The 20,322-nt window shown below is 45.4% G+C and overlaps 1 protein-coding gene and 1 long non-coding RNA gene across 6 annotated transcripts in view; one reads left to right on the forward strand and one right to left on the reverse strand.

The window, feature by feature from the left end:
• CTPS2 (CTP synthase 2) overlaps window positions 1-20,322 on the forward strand; it is a 300,027-nt gene that overhangs the window by 126,815 nt on the left and 152,890 nt on the right. For all 5 annotated transcript variants that reach the window (XM_068270769.1, XM_068270771.1, XM_068270768.1 and 2 more), the window contains 2 exons: window positions 1,951-2,083; window positions 3,197-3,285. In XM_068270769.1, coding sequence (XP_068126870.1) covers window positions 1,951-2,083; window positions 3,197-3,285 — 222 coding nt within the window. The remainder of the gene's footprint in view (window positions 1-1,950; window positions 2,084-3,196; window positions 3,286-20,322) is intronic.
• Window positions 5,686-20,322, reverse strand: part of LOC137547316 (uncharacterized) — a 92,233-nt gene continuing 77,596 nt past the window's right edge. The window contains exon 3 of the long non-coding RNA XR_011026561.1: window positions 5,686-5,849. This is a non-coding gene — a long non-coding RNA (uncharacterized lncRNA). The remainder of the gene's footprint in view (window positions 5,850-20,322) is intronic.

Genomic DNA, 20,322 nt, shown 5'->3' on the forward strand with positions numbered 1-20,322 from the left:
CTGAGACAATGCACTTTCTATTGTAGAGCTGGGTGGGAGTGCCTGAAGACTGGGTGGAGGGCGGCAATGCATACACAGTCAGGCAGAGGAGAGTAAGGGAGGAAATGACATCAGGATTGGCTTCAAGATAGACACAGACAAAATGGAGAATCCTAAGAAGGATTTTCTCTTTTTTTACAATAGAAAAGTCACTAAAATCAAAACGTGGACAGTGCAGTACATATGTTATTTAAGTAGAGTAAGTATTTATTTACTCATATATGTAGGGTTTTTTTTTAGATAGTATCGCTGACAGCTCCACTTTAAGGGCCCGTATTCACAACTGTTATTCGATTTGGACGGGAAAACGCTGCCTATTCAGTTAAAGCGGACCTGAACTCGGAACTCCTCTCTGCTCTAAAAGATATGCAACATCATAAACATCTTTAAACAATAAACATTTCTTTGATACAGCTGATACAAATCCTGCAATAAATCTGCAGTTTCAACTTCCTGCTTTCATGGAAACAGACATATTGTTAACATCCTGCGCTTTCAAAAGAGCTTATCTGCCATCTCTGCCATGGCAGTCATGTGACTCAGGGGAGAGATCAAATTACAACTTGTGATTAGACACAAATGAAGGGGAATTAGACAGGCTAAACTCTCTAAATACATACAGAGTGCATTTCTCTCTGTTTTCCTTCTGTCCTGTGCAAGAGTTCAGGTCGCCGTCCGAATTACATGCCGGTCTGATTCAGATTGCATGCTGCAGTTTACTGCGGCACACCTCCGAATCCCTATAGCCGTACATGGAGCGGCTATAGCGATTTGGCTACAGACTCGCGCAGGACCCCAGTGGAAATCAGTCCTAATGCTAAAGTATCATGTGTCTATATTAATGTAACCTTACGAGGACTGCATAGCTCCACACTTGACGTTAAATGCTGTGAAGACTACCCTGTGTATGTTTGAACTTAGCTGTGTGATGACATCATCTGTGTTTGTTTTTTATGGGAGAAGGTGGCATGTGGGGGGTGTTATGGAGTCATTTTTATAAAGATGCTTTTGACTAATTTCAATGAATAATGTGAACTTTTCTAATTAACCACTTAATGACAAGCAGACCTATAAAAACATCCTGCTAGAGCCTCTTAAAGGGGAACTGAAGACAGAGGTATATGGAGGCTCTCCTGTTTATTTCCTTTTAAGCAATACCAGTTGCCTGGCAGCCCTGCTGATCCTCTGCCTCTAATACTATTAGCCATAGCCCCTGAACAAGCATGCAGCAGATCAGGTGTTTCAGACTTTAAAGTCAGATCTGACAAGACTAGCTGCATGCTTGTTTCTGGTGTTATTCAGATGCTACTGCAGAGAAATAGACCAGCAGGGCTGCCAGGCAACTGGTATTGATTAAAAGGAAATAAATATGGCAGCCTCCGTATACCTCTCTCTTCAGTTCCCCTTTAACGGCGCCTTACACTATAGAAAAAATACATCTTTATTTCCAAATAATATATTGTCACCATACTTTGTACTAGGGAGGGACATAATTAAAATCTTGTGATCACCAGGACAAATAGGCAGATAAAATGTGTGGGTTTTATGCACAGTAGCAGTGTTTATATTAAAACTATAGGGGATGAAATTGGAGAAATAGTGTATTTTTTTCATTTTTTTTCCTTGTTTTTCCCTTTAAAATGCATAGAAAATAATTACTGAAAACAAATATCAACCCCAAAAAGCCCAATTGGTGGTGAAAAAAACAAGATATAGATCATTTCATTGTGATTAGTAGTGATTAAGCTATTGGCAAAGGAAAGGGATGAGCACTGAAAGGTGAAAATTGCTCTTGTCCGTTACGGTAAAAACCGCTTTGGGGTGAAGTGGTTAATGTTGAAATACGTTATACCATTACATGACAAGTATGAACATGAGTGATCTGTGACAAACCTAATTGTTTCCCATCAGGTATGAGAGATTACTGCAGACCTGCTCCATAGCCCTGGTTGGAAAGTACACCAAGCTGAGCGACTGCTACACTTCCGTCTTCAAGGCTCTAGAGCACTCCGCACTGGCCATTAATCACAAGCTGAACTTAATGGTAAGGAATGGAATCCATGCTGTGCTAAGCTCTCCCAGGCTGACTCTGAATGTTGTTGTCTAATGGCCCATACTCACGGGCAGCAAAAGTTGCCTGTCGCCAGCACACGTGAGCGTGTCGGCGACAGGCCGGCGACAGCTCCTCGCCAGGTCCCTCCGCGTACACATGCGGAAGAGGGACCAGCGGCGCGACGGAAGCTGTCGCCGACGTTCCTCCTCCCCCGCCGGAAGCTCCGCATTCTCAATGGAGGTTGCTGTCGCTAGTCCGCATACTCACGCGGACTAGCGACAGTTGCGGCAGAGGTGCGGCGGCGACTGTCGCCAGGCGATTGAAACTTTCAATCACCTGGCGACATCAGCGGCGGGCGACAGTTCGGGGTGCGCGCTCGTGCGACGGCCCATACTCACGGGCGACCTGTCGCCGCGTGTTGCGGCGACAATTGTAGCCCGTGAGTATGGGCCACAAGGAGAAGTTGAAATCTACACCGGTTTTCGTCCGCCTAAGCCTGCCAGGGCGTAGGTTTCAACTTCCACATTCGGTGTGCTTCCCAGTACTGCAATACCGCAACCCGCTCGCTCTGCTGACAGCAGAGCTTCCTATCTTGGAGCAAATTTCATTGGGTCCTGACCTGGTGGTTACTGTGAGCCAATCACAGTAATCACTATTTATAAAGTGAAAGGTTGGCTCTGGTCCTCAAGAGGCCTTCCATGTAGACTGAATACCATATACAGGAAAACAGACCCCTGAGTTTACGGTGCATGAAAGTGACACATGTAAAAAAACACAGTTTGGAGTTGTAGTTCCCAACTGTGTCCCCCTGCAGGGAACGGCACTTGAGTGAGCGCTCGTTCGCTGCTAACCTCGTGCATCGCGAGATGACGCAATTCCGCGTTAGGTGGTCCTGGGGGAGCCACTGTGCGGCCGCAATCCTGCGTTAGGCAGTCCCAGAGTGGTTACGCTGTTTCAACATTCGAAGATCATAAACCATTCGGTGTGAGCAATACGCAGCAGCAGGAAGGGGGCAGATACATTTCACCTCCACAGTAAGCATAACAGTAACTGTATTGCCATAGTATATCACCTAATATGAACATATCTTTTCCATTGCTGCAGTATATAGACTCCGCGGAGCTGGAACCGTCCACAAAGGCTGAAGATCCTGTGAAATTCCATAAGGCCTGGGAAAAGCTGTGCAAAGCTCAGTAAGTTCCGCTTGGGGTCCTTTCACACTATATTAGCTGCTGTAAGTTGTAACTGAAAGGACAACTGATGTGCAAGGTAATGTCCGTGGCCAAAATTCACTAAGCTTATCTCCTGTCTTTAAAGCAGATCCGAGATGAAAAACTATCTATAACAAGTAACTTGTCCATATATTATATCTAAAGTTTAGTTTACACAGCAAGTATAGCTGTAAACAGCTTCAACAGTATGTGATTATTTCTTCCTGTGATACAATGAGAGCAGCCATGTTCTGCTTGCGATCATTACACAGGCAAGCTGCTCTGCATCTCCACCCCTCAGCCTGTGAAAACTTCACTCCCCTCCCCACCTCCCCTCTGCCTCTGAAATTTCTGGCTAGTAACCTCCTCCTCCTCCTGCCCAAACTGGGTTCCCATAAGCTCATGCTACATGGGTCTCAGAGTGCCAAGGCGCTGGAGGAGCTGTTGGCGATGCTTGTTTACTTTATAGGGAATTAGAGTATTAAAACAAAAACAAAAAAGTATTTGGCTTGAGGAATGCCCTATAAACTATATGAAAGGAACACAATTATGCAATGAGTAAAAGTTTATCTCGGATCCACTTTAACCCCCTTGCCGTTCCAATTCTGACGGCAAGGGGGCAGCGCAGCACTTTTAAATTTTTTATTTTTTTTTTAAATCAAGGGCTCGCTACATGATAGCCGCTGACAAGCGGCATCCCCCTACCCACTCCGATCGCCTTCGGCGATCAGAGTAAGCAGGAAATCCCGTTCAGAACGGGATTTCCTGCTGGGCTTCCCCGGTCGCCATGGCGATCGGGCGGGATGACGTCACCGACGTCATGGATGTCGGGACGTCAGAGGGAATCCCGATCCACTCCTCAGCGCTGCCTGGCACTGATTGTTAACCATTAAAGTTAACAATTGAATCCTATTGCTGGGAATACACCATACGTTTTTTTACCCCCGATAGATCGGTTCAATAGATAATTTCCGACATGTCAGATATTCCTTCCGATCGTTCTTTGGCTCGATTTCTCGTAGAAGTGAATGGAAAAAAGATTAGAAAAATGAGCGGAAGATAAGAGAATTGAGCGCAGAATCGAGTGGAGAATCAAACTGAAAAACGTATTGTGTGTACCCAGAATTAAATTAACAACTGGTACTACCTCTTACTTCCTCCTATAGCCCTTTTTGGTAAGCTGAAGTGGCAGAGTGGTCTGAAAAAGTGGCACCTGTGCCCCTTGATGCCTACTAGGCCCCAGACAGTGGCCTAGATTGCCTTTTGAACTATCCTGCTCTGCTCTTATGAAAATAATGCTATGTTTATAATTCTCAGACAAGTCTGCAATGGCATTGACTGTTATTGTTATCCTATAAGGCCGCGTTCACATTACAAACGCGGACGGGAATGCACGCGGAACGCAACGCGTACGAACGCACGCCATCCGCGTTTGTATGCGTTGCGTGGCTGATCCCATCACTGAAAAGTGAATGGGACAGCCACGGGTTTTGGCAAAAAATGCATGCAGCATGCGTTCCCGGACCGCACAGGTCCGGAACGCATGCAGTGTGAACATCAGACAGTGCACTCTATGCACTGTCTGATGTCGTGCGTGTCGGCCACCTGCATGCGTTTCCAAAACGCGGCTGGAAACGCGTGCAGTGTGAACGGGGCCTTAGAGCGTCTCTATGCATTTAGTCTATTGCAGATAATTCAAAGCCAGCTTTTGACTGCAGATGCAACACAATTCATACAGACGAGCTAATTCACAAAATTGTCTAGTGTAAGGTTGTTGAGTTTGCAGTGTGATGAAGATAGAGTGCTGGATAATGAAGTACTAGTAACATAACAATCCTTAACCCTCCTGGCGGTTCATTTATTCCGCCAAATAAGCAGAAGTACATTTTTTTTCTTGTTTTGTCTTATTGTTTCATGTAAAGCTACCAGAGTGGTAGCTACATGAAACAACACTAGAGGGCGCATGTGTCCCTCTAGTGCGATTGTTGCCAGCATCAATAGCAAACATGGGGAACGCATATATAATGCGTTCCCCTGTTTGGCTTCTCCTGTCGCCATGGCGACGATCGGAATGACGTCATGGACGTCAGCCGACGTCCTGACGTCAGACGCCTCCGATCCAGCCCTTAGCGCTGCCTGGAACTCATTGGTCCGGGCAGCGCAGGGCTCTGGCGGGAGGGGGCCCTCTTCCGCTGCTGCGTGCGGGCGATCACCGCAGAGCGGCGGCGATCAAGCAGTACGCGCGACTAGCAAAGTGCTAGTTGTTCCCATTTCAGTACACTGGTTAATAGATTACACTTTTCTGACACTTGATTCAGATGATGTACAATGGTTCTGAATAATGAAATGAAAAGGCTGGTACCATGGTGATGGCCTCTTTATCTTATTGTTCACACTGCCGTCATCCTCGGCTTTCATAAGTAAGGCCTTGTACACACGCTGGACCCAATTTGTCTTAGGCAGGCATCTGAGGTCATCTCCATGAAGAATCTGGTGTTTATACAGGGGGTGTCCGGTATGACGAGGCCAGCGTGGAACTCAAGTGACTGAAAAGAAAAAAAACATGGAGAAATAGACCTGAAGCACCAGTAGTGTAGTATTTTCACAAAAGGGAAAATAAATCCACAATAATATTAAAAACATGAGTTGCTTTTAGGCGACAACTGTTAAAACATGTAGAGAAAACCATGTCCACTCAGATGGAATGTCCTCTTCTGGACTTGGGTTGCACTCCAATCGAAAAGGTCCACTAGAACCACTTCCTAAGAGAGGGACTAGACTATACCGGTGTTTCTTACCTATGCTACAGAAGTTAACCACTTTACCCCCTTCGGTACGAATTCCTCCGTCCCTTCCCCCCCCCCCCCCCAAAAAAAAACCCAAGAGACGGAGAAATCCGTACCTCCCGCGCTACCGCCGCTGTCCACGCTCCCGCCGCTCGTGCACGCCGCCGCCCGCTCGCCCGGAGATCAATAAACGTGAAAATCCATTCCTGTTCGTTGATCTAAGCCCCCGCAATGATCTTCTGCTTCTATGAGAAACAGCGGGATCATTGCGATTTTCACAGCCTCATACTGCTTCCTGTAAGCGTCCTTCCGGACGCTTACAGGTCGCATGACAACAAACTCACTGTGGCCAAATAGTAAAACTACACCCTAAAGCATTTTATGTATACAAATACATTAGTTTTACACAATAAATTAACTCATTACCACCCACATTCCCCAATTTCAAAAAAAAAGTACAATAAAAAAAAAAACATAAATTGTCACCTTAGGGACTGAACTTTTTAAATATTTATGTCAAGAGGGTATAGCACTGTTACTTTATAAACTACGGGCTTGTAATTAGGGATGGATGCAAAACTGAAAAAAATGCACCTTTAAGAACCATACACTACTTTACGAGGTCAGTAACCTATTGTTAGTAGTGGGTGTAAGGTTAGCTCATCCTGAAGTCTACCACGTAGGTTGAACAACTGAACATTGTTGGCAGTATCAACAGAATGACCTAAACTGCATTGTAGTAAAGCAACCACAAGATGTCACTGTCTGTACTAAGTTGCTGTGATCTCTATGGTATTGTGACTTCCTGTATTCACTGTGTGTTCCTCTCTGTTCTAAATAAGTTGCGTTACCTGATGGTGGTGTATGATATATTACTGGCTGCCAGTTACACAAAGGATACAAATTAAAATCCTTACTCTCGCCTACAAAGCTCTCCACAACATAGCTACTTCCTATCTAAATCAACTTATTTCCAGAGACCATCCTACACGCAATCTCAGCTCTGCTAACGATATCCTTCTGTCTTCTTCCCTGATCACCTCTTCCCACTCCCGCTTACAAGACTTCTCTTGATCCTTTCCCCTCCTCTGGAACACTCTCCCTCAACACACCCGCCACTCATCCACACTTACTATTTTTAGGTGCAATCTGAAAACTCACCTCTTTAGACAAGCACACTCTCCTACCTAGGACCCTGCCCACTAACCACCTTTCTACCACTCCATACACAACTTCCTTTTACCTACTGTCCTATACCTTATACCTTTAGACTGTAAGGCCTTTTGGCCAGGGCTCTGTTCCCCTTTTGTCTCACAATGCTGTGTAATGATTGTACATACCTCCCACCCCTGTAAAATATGTTGTTAATTTGCATAGCCCCCAACTGTCCCTCTTTCGGAGGGGCAGTCCCTGTTTGGGAGGCCTGTCCCTCTTTCCTCCTCAGTTGTCCCTCTTTCAGGACTTTGTCCCTCTTTCTATGTAAATATATTTATTTCTCTACTAAAAAATGTGTTTAATTGATTCTAAATTTTATTCCCATCCTTTAAATTGATATATTACTAATTTTAAAATATTATTATGAAGGGAAATGAACCAGGATAGAAAGGACCAGTGTGGTTTGTATTATAAAACAACATATTTTTCTTATGAAATCTTTATGGTATGCGTGACTAGGGGTGTGACTAGGGATGTGACGGAGGCGTGATCAGGGGTTTTGGCAGGGGCGTGGCTCAAGTGTCCCTCTTTCTCATCTCAAAAAGTTGGGAGGTATGAATTTGTTGCTGCTTTAGCTGTTATACCCTTTTGTCTTATATCAACTGTAGTATTGTATACTTTGTATTGTTATACCCTGTATGCTATTGTACAGCGCCACGGAAGATGCTGACGCTATATAAGTCAATAATAATAATAATATATCTCTGCATGTTTTTCTTCGGTAAAGAGTTCTAACTTATTATACTAGGTGCCTGTCTGGGTGTACAGAACACTCTGCTCCATCATTAGGTAATGCCTAATGATGTTGATCCAGGGATTTTATCTGATTGCCATCTGGAGTCGGGAAGGAATTTTTCCCTTTAGGGGCTAATTGGACCATGCCTTGTAAGGGCTTTTTCGCCTTCCTCTGGATCAGCAGGGATATGTGAGGGAGCCGGCTGGTGTTGTACTTTATACTGGTTGAACTCGATGGACGTATGTCTTTTTTTCAACCAAAATAACTATGTAACTATGTAACCATTTCCTCAGAAGAATACAGAAACTTTGATGCGTTTCTATGTGTCGCTCTCCTTCAACTTAATATTGATGAGTTCCTTAGCGGTTTTCTTTTTGCCGCGTTAGCACGACATATATTACAATTACCCTCAGAAGTGACTTTAGGAATGATAATGGATGCTGACAGGGACGTTTTATAGAAACTCCAGGCAGATATGTTCTGCATTATGAATGTCCCCAAACTTTCCCAGCCATTGTGCCCTAAAAAAGCTCATCGCCCTTTAGATTTTGGCATGCTCCGCCTTCCGGTATGGAAATGTGACAGGAGCCGCCTGGTGAAAATTATCTATTTATTAAAACGGGCCTGAACTCAGAACTTCCTCTCTGCTCTAAGAGATAAGCAACATCATAATAACCATTAAAGAAAAACATTTCCTTGTTACAACTGATACAAAGCCTGCAATAAATCTGCAGTGTGTCTTCTTCCTGCTTTCATGGAAGCAAGCATAGGGTTAAAATGACCCTGAAGCAAAAAAAAAAAAAATGAAATGAAATAATGAATTGTATATGTAATATGGATAATGAATAGAACATTAGTAGCAAAGAAAAAGAGTCTCATATTTTTATTTTCAGCTATAGGCTAGGTTTACAGTACGTTGCGTTATGATGCGACGTTAAGGTGGCAACGCAAAATGACAACGCAAAGCACCAACCAACCGTTGCATACAGTAGATACAGTAGAGCATACAGGCAATGAAAAGTATGCTTCACTGCAGCAGTGCAACACAATAAACCCAACATTTACAATGCGACTTTAACGTCGCATAGGCTTAAAGGGAACTCCAGCCTAAACAAACATACTGTCATTAAGTTACATTAGCTACATTAATTAAAATAGATAGGTATTATAATCTCTTACCCACCCGGTTTTAAAAGAACAGGCAAATGTTTTTTTCATGGGGGCAGCCATCTTTTTGGTTGAAAGTAGGTGACAGGGAGCATGAGACACAGTTCCAACTTTCCTGTGTCCTGATCACCCCTCCCAGCTGCACACGGTAGGCTTCAAATCTCAAATTCCAAAAAAAGAAAATTGCACCAAAACAGCAGAAAGAGAGCAACAATATCAGAACTCCCATCATGCTTTGCACAGCATCAGGGAAAAAATGCCCAGGCAGATTTCTTCTGTGCAGCTAAAAATGAGGCTTGTATAAGAAAAACAAAGTTCTGATGCTGTGAAACTGTTAAAGAAACACCAGGCCTTTTCAGTGCTGCTGAGTAGATTTTTAGTCTGGAGGTTCACTTTAACATTGCAGTGCGGTAACCTGCGTTATGCGACTTTAACGCAAGACAGTAACGTCCCACTGAAAATCTAGCCACATAGCTTTTTTTTTTATAAAATTGCATCATTCTCTAATATTTGTAGTTTACAAACTACAATCTGCATTTTAAACTATGAAACAGAGCAGAGCTAATGACTCTTTGAACTTCTCTGCAGTAAAATCCCATCTGGTGTTGTCTTTCATTGTTTCTTTTAAGTATAAATGCTTCAGAAAATAGCACTGCTCTCTGACTAAATTAGTCAGAGAGCTCAGAGAAGCTCTTTTGCATGGAAAACAAGTGAAGTTCCTTCACTCTTCCTGTACTGGAAACAATATCTGTGCTACTAATGTTTTATTTCCTAGCTGTACTACACATACAGTTCATTATATCATGCTTCTTTTCACTTCAGATTGCCTTTAACATCCTGTGTTTGTAGATTAGCTGCTCTGCCCTGGCAGAGAAGATTCCTGAGCTAACACAACTGAGAGATCCTATTAAGCTTGTGATCAGTCAGAGATCCGGGGGAATTAGACAGGCTAAACTCTCAGAGTACACACAGGGTGCATTTCTCTATGTTTTCCTTGTGCCCTGTACAAGAGTTCAGGTCCACTTTAATTTGTTTTGATATGTGAATCCCCAGTCAGGATAACTTGGCAACGTATCTGATTTTATGCGTTCGCGGGAATACTCGGCTCATCTCCTGTAATGTCACATAATGGCACCGCTAAAGTCCCAGCAGGCGGAAACGTTCATTTTATGTGCCTATTTAGATCGGCTTCCAGGTGATTTATCCTCCTCTGACTTGACGTTCCTCTCTGGAATGTTAACTAATACACCTCTTGATATCTGAAACGTCCACCTTTTTTGCAGCATGTAGTTTACATGGTACGAAGAGTTTACACAGCGGTCTGTCTAATAAAATTACGCAGAACGGAAGCAGGAAATTTGGGCACCCGCTAGCGCCGTACGTTTGGGTGCCGCCTTAGGTGCCCATTGAAATATCGGTATTGAGGTACAAATAGCGGGTAAAAATATCATTACTGATACTTAAATGGGGGTGCCCGAATATTTACGTTTTTGCGTTTCTCTTCTGCGCATATTGGGGTGGGGGCTGGTTAAGATTAGCCGTGGGATGTGGGGGTTGGTTACGGTTAGCCGTTGGGGGTGGGTTACGGTTAGCCGTTGGGGGTGGTTAAAGGGAACCAGAGACGAAGCACTCTCATGTATTTTACCATATATATATATATATATATATATCAGTGGGAACATTAGAGAAAACACCTACCTTGCTTTCTGCTTCCTTCTGCACTGCGCAGCTTGCTTCTAATCAGCCCTGATAAAATCCCCGACTGAGCATTCAGTCTGGCTTTGCTAAGAAATATTTATAGCTCAGTCTGTGTTCTCTCATGTCTTTTTAAGTCCAAGACTGCCCCCTGCTGGCTCTGCTCAGGAATCATTATAGCTGAGTCATTATAGCAAAGCCAGACTGAATGCTCAGTCGGGGATTTTATCAGGTCTGCTAAGAAACAAGCTGTGCAGTGCAGAATGAAACAGAAAGCATGGTAGGTGTTTTCTCTAATGTTCCCACTGATCTATATGGTAAAATACATGAGGGTGCTTCGTCTCTGGTTCACTAAAGGCAAGGACTGAGATTTTTTTTTTTTGCATGTCATACATTTTTCAGCAGCTTATCTTCAACCTTCCCCCACAACTGCAGCGTTCAGCCGCGATTCCTGTTCCGACCTCGCACTGACCCAGAACGCTGTGTGGGGAATGCAGGCGCAGTTCATAATTTATTGCTCTGAGGAACGCAGGCGCAGCAAGATTGCGGAGGCAGGCTGCGGGGAGTAGGCTAGAGGCAGGCTGATAGTTAGGAGGAAATGATGCTGTGTAAAGGGAACATCACATTTTCCTGCCCTCAGCATTGCACAACGTGCAGGCGCTGCCCATAAGCCGGAGAGGCTCTGTGCTTGCGTGCCACATAGCAGGGCATTCCTGATCACATCCGATCACATGACATGACAAGAGACTCTACCATCACCCCTCTTCCCCCACCGGGTGGAGCTGTACCGCTGACACTGTCTCCCGGATTCTGATCATGAGTCATATCATGTGAGCGGAACTGAGGAGACATATTGGGATTACATCGCCACCACGGTGGAGGAGAGAAGAAGCCGCTCTAGCCGTCAGGACAGGTAACTATAAAAGCTCCCTGCCCACTCTGCATACCCTGACAAGCTACAGTTTCTAGCTAAATTACAATCCGGGTGAGGGTGTCAAAATTGCGCCCCCCTCATGGACAAACTGATTACTTGCAATGCGCTTTTTAGCCCCCAATATAGGTAGCCAGGCATAGGTGGTCACTGTATAGGTAGCCAGGCACAGGTGCCCCCAGTATAGGTTAGCCAGGCACAGGTGCCACCAGTATAGGGTAGCCAGGCACAGGTGCCCCCAGTATAAGTTAGCCAGGCACAGGTGCCTCCAGTATAGGTTAGCCAGGCACAGGTGCCCCCAGTATAGGTTATCCGGGCACAGGTGCCCCTCAGTATAAGTTAGCCAGGCACAGGTGCCCCCAGTATAGGTTAGCCAGGCACAGGTGCCCCTGTATAGGTTAGCCAGGCACAGGTGCCCACAGTATAGGTTAGCCAGGCACAGGTGCCCCCAGTATAGGTTAGCCAGGCACAGGTACCCCTGTATACATTAGCCAGGCACAGGTGCCCCCAGTATAGGTTAGCCAGGCACAGGTGCCCCTGTATAGGTTAGCCAGGCACAGGTGCCCACAGTATAGGTTAGCCAGGCACAGGTGCCCACAGTATAGGTTAGCCAGGCACAGGTGCCCCCAGTATAGGTTAGCCAGGCACAGGTGCCCCCAGTATAGGTTAGCCAGGCACAGGTACCCCTGTATACATTAGCCAGGCACAGGTGCCCACAGTATAGATTAGCCAGGCACAGGTGCCCCCAGTATAGGTTAGCCAGGCACAGGTGCCCCCAGTATAGGTTATCCGGGCACAGGTGCCCCTCAGTATAAGTTAGCCAGGCACAGGTGCCCCCAGTATAGGTTAGCCAGGCACAGGTGCCCCTGTATACATTAGCCAGGCACAGGTGCCCACAGTATAGGTTAGCCAGGCACAGGTGCCCCCAGTATAGGTTAGCCAGGCAAAGGTGCCCCCAGTATAGGTTAGCCAGGCACAGGTGCCCCCCAGTATAGGTTAGCCAGGCACAGGTGCCTCCAGTATAGGTTAGCCAGGCACAGGTGCCCACAGTATAGGTTAGCCAGGCACAGGTGCCCCCCAGTATAGGTTAGCCAGGCACAGGTGCCCCCAGTATATGTGATGGAGGGGGCACTGCGGCCACATTAGGACTCAGCTGTGGGGAGGTGGGCCCGACGTTTCCCTCCCTCTTTTGGGGCCCCTGTTGCAGAGACCAGCGGCAACTGAACATCATTTGGAGCAGGGAGGGAGGTGAGTTGTTTCTACGAGTCTTCCACTGCAATTACTCTGCAGTGGAGGGGGGAGCACAGAGGGGGTCCCCGGGGAGAGGAAGGAAGTTGTTGCACCCCACTGCTGAGTCCCAGTGTGGCCGCGGCTCCCCCCTCCCTCGCTGCACCCCAGGCAGACACCCGCCTCGTCCGCCCCTAGAAATGGGGACTGCTGCCGAGCCTGCCAGGCTGGGGAGGGAACACTTCCCCATCGGCAGGAAAAGTTTGGCTCTGCCGCCAAAGAAAGTTTTACTTTAACTCTTTAACAGCCAAATAAACAATGTAGGAGCAGCAACAAGCTGTTACAAGACGGTGACTAAGCGGCCTGGCAGTTACATTGGTTAGCCTTGCACTGGACGGGCTGCATAGATAACGTGACTCTTGAGCCAACACAATGCAGTAGGCTTGGAGTCTGATAACTTTTTTTTTGTAAGTCAAAATTCAGGCTTTGGCTTTTAAATTTTCGCCTTCAGGATGATTTCATCCCTTCTTCTGATTGTGCATTGTGTTTCAAGGATCTTCCCCTCAAAAGCAATATGACTTCTGTAACATGGCAGGTATTAGAATCCTTTCTCTCTTTCCCCAAGAGAGAGGGGTAGCCAGAATGAATGGCAGCTGGATGGGATTGCATTCTTTCTCTTTTGTTCAGTTCACAATGTTAATCCATTTCTTGCTATCCGCACTTCCAATATAATGTGACTGTGATGAGCGCTATCATTTATCATTTACAGGAGATCTACTTATGAATAGCATCTTGTCCTTGTTTCAAGGCTGTTGTGACAAACTATAATTTGTGTTGCGTGAATGCCGCGTGCTAACGTGAAATAAACATCAAAGAGTAAATGTGATATATTCACGCATAATTATGCTCGCGATTGCTCCTTCCGTATATCTCGCTGCTTCTACGCGTAGCATAAATAGTTTATTTATTTCTCCTGCCACAATAATCTATTTATTCTCTATATGAATACTGCAGATGAGTCTTTTAACAATGTATTCAAATTGTTAAGCCATACTGTCCCAGCTAGATAAATGCTTATTCTACTTGCATAACATATGTATTGTAGTGCCCACGTGTTGATTACAGTGAATTTTATATAGTGAATAAAGAAAACACTTTTTCAGGCATTTTCCATTTTTTCTGCCTCTGACTTAAAAGAATACTGTAGGGGTTCGGGGGGAAATGAGTTGAAGTTACCCGGGGCTTCTAAGGGTCCCCCGCAGACATCCTGTGCCCGCACAGCCACTCACCAAAGCTCCGGCCCCGCCTCCGGTTCACTTCTGGAATTCCACACTTTTAAGTCTGAAAACCACTGCGCCTGCATTGCCGTGTCCTTGCTGCCGCTGATGTCACCAGGAGCGTAATGCACAGTCACAGACTATACTGCGTAGGCCGCGCAGTACTCTCCTGGTGATGTCAGCGGGAGAGAGGACACGGCAACGCAGTGGCAGTGGTTTTCAGACTTAAAAGTGTTGAATTCCAGAAATGAACCGGAGGCGGGGCCGCAGCATCGTTGAGTGGCTGTGCAGGCACAGGACGTCTGCGGGGGCCATTAGAAGCCCCGGGTAAGTTCAACTCAACTCACAGACACAGTTCTCTTCTCCTCTTCGTGTTGTCCATGCTCAGTGTGACACACACAGACACACAATGCAAACAGTAAGAGAACTCCATTTCTTTTTAACTGCTTTCAGGTGGGATTTTTTAATTGCCCACACCTGCTACTTGCCCCAGGTGAGATTATTGCTTGTTCAAAAAGTTAGCTTTGTTTACATGCTAGGATTAGAGTTCGAATTCGGGATCCATTTGTAAATATGAATTATCTCGAACAATCTCACTTCAGCACCGGAGCTAGTGGACAGGGTCACAGGCAGGTCACTGTGCTTCAAATAACTAATGCTCCTCCTTCCGGCTTGGTATTTGGAATAATTATAATATGTAACTCAAAGTATATTTCTACTCTTTTGAGGCTTCCTCGTTAGACATATTGTTTTGCCTCCTGTACAGTAAATAAACCCATTATACACTCCAAGAGACTGATTGATGATATTCCACAATAATATACAACAGGAAATGGAGTTGGACTTGAAGTTTATCCAGCACTATCGTATTAGTAATTTAGCTCTTTATTTCTTCATCAATAACATAGTCCAGGTAGTCACATCAAGAGTAATAGGCATTTCGGGAGGAGCAGTCACCCATTTTTAAGCTAGTATAGCCTCTAATGAAAAATCATCTTCCTGCACTTTGTATAGCCTGGTTTAAAACCAGCAGCCACTCATAGTTCACAAAAGCAGCGCAGTGCCAACCTATCAACAAAAGTCCAACACAAGGAGGCGTGTCTTACCCTGCTGGGCTGCGTGGTACTGATGAGAAACCAATCAAGAGATTTCCCTCTACTGAGGTACCCTATTTTTGGGAATTTAAGATGCACTTTTTTCCCCCCCAAAAAAAAATTCACTGTCTTATATTCCAAATACAGGGAGTCCCCGACTTACTAACTCCCTTCGATATGGACTGCCAACCCACTGAGAAATCAGGGGCTCACTGTATTGTCCCCATGTCTCCTTCACTCCACCTGTGTCGTCTTCTGCTATCCCTGAATAGATGAAAGCAACACATCTCACCTAATTCATCGGAGCCCGCGGCGATCAGATACCTCTTTTTTCCCTCACTGCTCCCCTAGTGCCGGCTTCTGCTGATCATGTCATCAGCAGAAGCCGGCACTAGAGGGACAGTGAGAGATAGGAGAGGTCCCTGATGGACATGGGTTCTGATGGATTAGACGAGATATGCTGCTGCTATCATCTATTTAGGGGGAGTGAAGGAGGACAGTAGGGGACACATGGGGGACACATTAGATACAAGGGGGACACAATAATTGGAGAACATCTAAAAGACACTCCTGTACCATGGACGCACCAGGCTTATTATATCTACCGTATTTTTGCTTGGTTTTTGCCCTCTAAACCTAGGTGCATCTTATAGTCCAGACAGAGCGCCTTATATTCCGAAAAATACAGTAAATATCTAACTTTTCCCCTTTTTCTTTGCAGGTACACTTTAAAAGAATGGAAATTCTAGAGACCTTTTTGTAACACTTTTTGTGAAGCTTGTCACGGGTTTTATTTGCTTTAAGTGCTTTGAATGCGATGGCAATTTATTTTATAGAGTAGGGTGAATTAAGGGAATCTAAACTGCTCGGAATTTAGAGAGGGAAGATTAACAGACTTAAGGAACTCAGTAATCCCTGCATTAGAAGGCTGGGAGGTTTTATCCTCTTCGCTTACATTATATAGCAAGTTGTAAAAAATTGCCGAATGTTTTTTCTGTATTTTGGGGGGTTTGTAAGCTTTTATTTAGTGAAGGAATGACCCAGGGCAGAGATTTTGTATGTCTCTTTTCTTCTTTACATACTCGAGGCTTGAGATTTGTCTTCCTTTGGTTCTGAGAATAATAATTTGAGGGTTTTTTTTTAAGTAAAAATGCATTTAGAAGTTTTCATTGTTCCTAGTTCTTGGCTGCACTTGAATAGTTTGTCTCTCTGTCTCCCATTCAGTCTGAAGACAAGAAGATCAGGCAGGCACTACATTAGCCGTACAGTAGGATAAAATGTTAATGAGTTATGCTGCTCTAGTTAGAATGACTCTATTGGGAGCGTGGCCCAATGAAAATGATTAAAAATAATTACTGTATTTTTCACACTATAAGATGCACCTGGGTTTGGAGGAAAAAGACAAGGAAAAAATATTATAAACCAAATCATATATCCCTCATATAGCTTCCTTGGTGGTCTAGTGGTCTCCCCTCGCTCCCCCACAAAGCTTCACTGGTGATCTAGTGGTACCCCCTCTCCCTCCACCATATAGCTTCCCTAGTGGTCCCCTCTCCGCACTCCATTATAGCTCTCCTGCTGGTCTAGTGGTCCATCCTCCCTTCACCATTAAGCTTCCCTAGTGGTCTAATGGCCCCCTCTCTTCACCAAATAGCTTCCCTGGTGGCCTCCCTCTCATCACCACATTGCTTCAGTGTTGGTCTAGTGGCCTCCTCCCTTACCCATATGACTTTCTTGGTGGCCTACTGGCCTCCCTCTCACCACCATATAGCTTTCTTGGTGGACTATTGGCCCCCCTCCCTCCCCTATAAGGCTTTCCTGGTGGTCTAGTGGCTCTGCTCGTTCCCCATGTCCCCTAATAGCAGAGGTGCTTCAAGAACCCTCCCACCTGATCCAGGGCTCGGGGGACACTGTTCTGAGTATCCCATCCGATCCTTCCTCCTCGCTCTCTGCGTGCCCATGCATCCTCCGCTTCCTTAATTTGGCCCCACGCTGCCGGTGTATAGCACGTGACGCATGTCTGACATCATGCACGTGCTATAAACGGCAGCAATGGAGGAAGCTGAAGATGGATGGGCATCGTGGGTGGGTGACAGCAGACAGGTAAAGTATAAATGCAAGCACAGGGGGGCACATTTACATTAAGGGGACAATGCTGGTGGTTCCATCGCATTTGTGTCTCGTCCCCATGTTGCATGCCATTTACGCCGCATACCGGATCGAACGTACAGGGTAGCTCACCGCAGAGGGCTTTTTGGCGCAGGTGAGCCGAATGACGGCTCACCCTGCTGCCGCACAAATTCGAGGTGGTGTTAAATACTAATACCGGAGAGATCACCAAATGACCCGTACGCGGGTGGGGACTATAGCATAACTGCTATAGCTGCGCCAAGCTGCGGCGCTATGCAGTTCGCCGTGGGCGCCAAAAAGCTCTACTTCACCAATCTAGTATGTTGGCCCTAGATTTACCAAGATGTCTGAATGATTTGGGCCAAAATTGGTCACGTCGCCAATCAGGCATGCTCTTATGGCACAGATTTTCAGATGATTTGATTATAATTGAATCGAAAGGTCGTTCGGCCGCCAAGTCGAGTATCGTATGGGCACCTTAGCAGTGGGGGATCTTATCTGCCTAAGCTATCCACTAGACATCGACGTAAGCTCTTCCTAATAGGTTTGACTATACCAAAGCTTTGCTTCGATTGGTCCTTAAAGTGGATCCGAGATAAACTTTTACTCATTGCATAATTGTGTTCCTTTCCTATTGTTTATAGGACATTCCTCAAGCCAAATACTTTTTTGTTTTAATACTCTTAATTCCCTATAAACTTAACAAGCCTTGCCCACAGCTTTTCACTGTAGCAAGGGCTTATGGGAGCTCAGTCTGGGTAGGAGGAGGAGGTAACTAGCCATTGATTTCAGAGGCAGAGGGGAGGAGGGAAGAGAAGTTTACACACAGGCAAGCTGATAGCATCTCCAACCCTCAGCCTGTGACAATGATCACAAACAGAACATGGCAGCTCTCATTGTATCACAGGAATAAATAATCATAAACTTTTTAAGCTGTTTGCAGCTAGATATGGTGTGTAAACTATCTAAACTTTAGATAAGATATATAGACAAGTTACTTGTTATAGTTAGTTTTTCATCTCGGATCTCCTTTAACTCCAGTATCTGCTGTGGGTGAATAGGTCTTTTGATCTAATTCTCCTTTTGTGTACTGCATTGATTTGTCCAGTTTACACCCCTTCTCGTTGGTTGTTCAGGTCCTTCATTTGACTTTTGTTCTTTATTTCATGGTGTTACGACTGACACACGGTACATAACCAGACTGCTGTGAAAGGCCTTGAGTAATATGTGTTCCGGTGAAATAAACTTGCCTCTATCTCTTCAGTAACATAACGTGCTCTTGTATGAACAGCAGCCCCTGCTCATCACTTACACAACATAAAAGAGAACAGCTATGGCTGTCTTGGATTCCATACTTTGCAATCTGAAGAGGTGGTCACATGACCACCCCAGGCTTCTTCTCCAGATCCCAGACTTCCACGTAATGAAGTGCCGCAGTAGGAGTCCAAGACACGGCCCTTTGCTGGCCACATTAGGGAGGTCAGCGGGATTCTACTTTACTAGCCTGAGAAACAGCAGTTATTCTCGATAGCTGGAGGGATCAGACATGGATCTTGTGCATCAAAACCTCTGCAAAATAACATAGAGGGTATTTTGGAGTTAATTGTAAAAAAAAAAAAATAAAGTTTATATATGCTATCATGCGGAGTCCACATTTCTGATTAGCAACCGTGGTAAACTTACTCCTTTTCTAATTGGCCTAACACTTCCCCGTCTTCTGATTGGCCCAAAAATTCAATGCTAACCTGATTTCCACTGTACAGTACTGACTCTCTGATTGGTCCAATGCTTCCGAGCCTTGTGATTGGCCTAAAAAGTCTCGGTAAAGCGGGATTTCCTCAGAATTCCAATTTCTGCATGCCAATTGCCAATCGGAATTTGCGTCGCACATTGACTTACATTACATCCATCGGCGCAGAAGTCCAGTGGTAACGCGCTGTTGCCCCTGCGTCAGCTCGGCAGCACATTGGGCACTTCCAGCGCGACACAACGGGCCGCATTAAATGTACAAGGCGCGATAGCCTTGCATTGCCTTTGCGGCCCCTTGCAGCAAGGGAGAGGAACACAACTCAGGAATCCTGGGTAAGTCTAAAAGGGGCCTTCATTGTATTCCAAACAAAAAACTACGAAGCCAACGTTTCGAGATCATGCAGCGTAACTTTGTACTAATTGATGCAAATGTAATTTACCCTCCGCTCTCCTGCGCACTCTTGTTTGCTCTTGATCAAAAAATGAATTGTTATTCCTATTGGGGTTCAATTGACATTTTGAACAAAAAGTCTAGTGTGCCCTCATTTTTTGTAGATTGCTATGTAATTTACTCAAGTCTTTTGAGGCTAGTTGCGCACAGCGTTGGGTTCAATTGTCCTGTCGCAGGAGAGCCCGCCAGAGGACAATCGCACTGCCCCCTCCATTTCGTATTTGAAACACCCTGCAGCAGAGGGCACCAACAGGGTGATTTGTTTAGCTCCGCCCCTGCTCAATAACGTGCTCGCTGCTGGACAGGAAGTATGTCACTGGATTTGTAACGATCTGCGCAAGCGCGCCACACTTCTAACGTAACAATATAAATAGATTGATGCAGTGCCTTTGATTTCACTGCACTGCAGAGTCTGTGTCACCTCTGTGTCATCGGAAGCACTTTTGTCATGCGGCGCCTCGGGTACTGTGGCCAGTCTTCTAGTGACTAATGGCCACAACGTGGAAGAATACTGCGACATGACGCAATAGTGTGCAAAGGGCCTCAATCTTAACATGTGAT

Source organism: Hyperolius riggenbachi, chromosome 2 (assembly GCF_040937935.1).
Source record: "Hyperolius riggenbachi isolate aHypRig1 chromosome 2, aHypRig1.pri, whole genome shotgun sequence".
NCBI lineage: Eukaryota > Metazoa > Chordata > Amphibia > Anura > Hyperoliidae > Hyperolius > Hyperolius riggenbachi.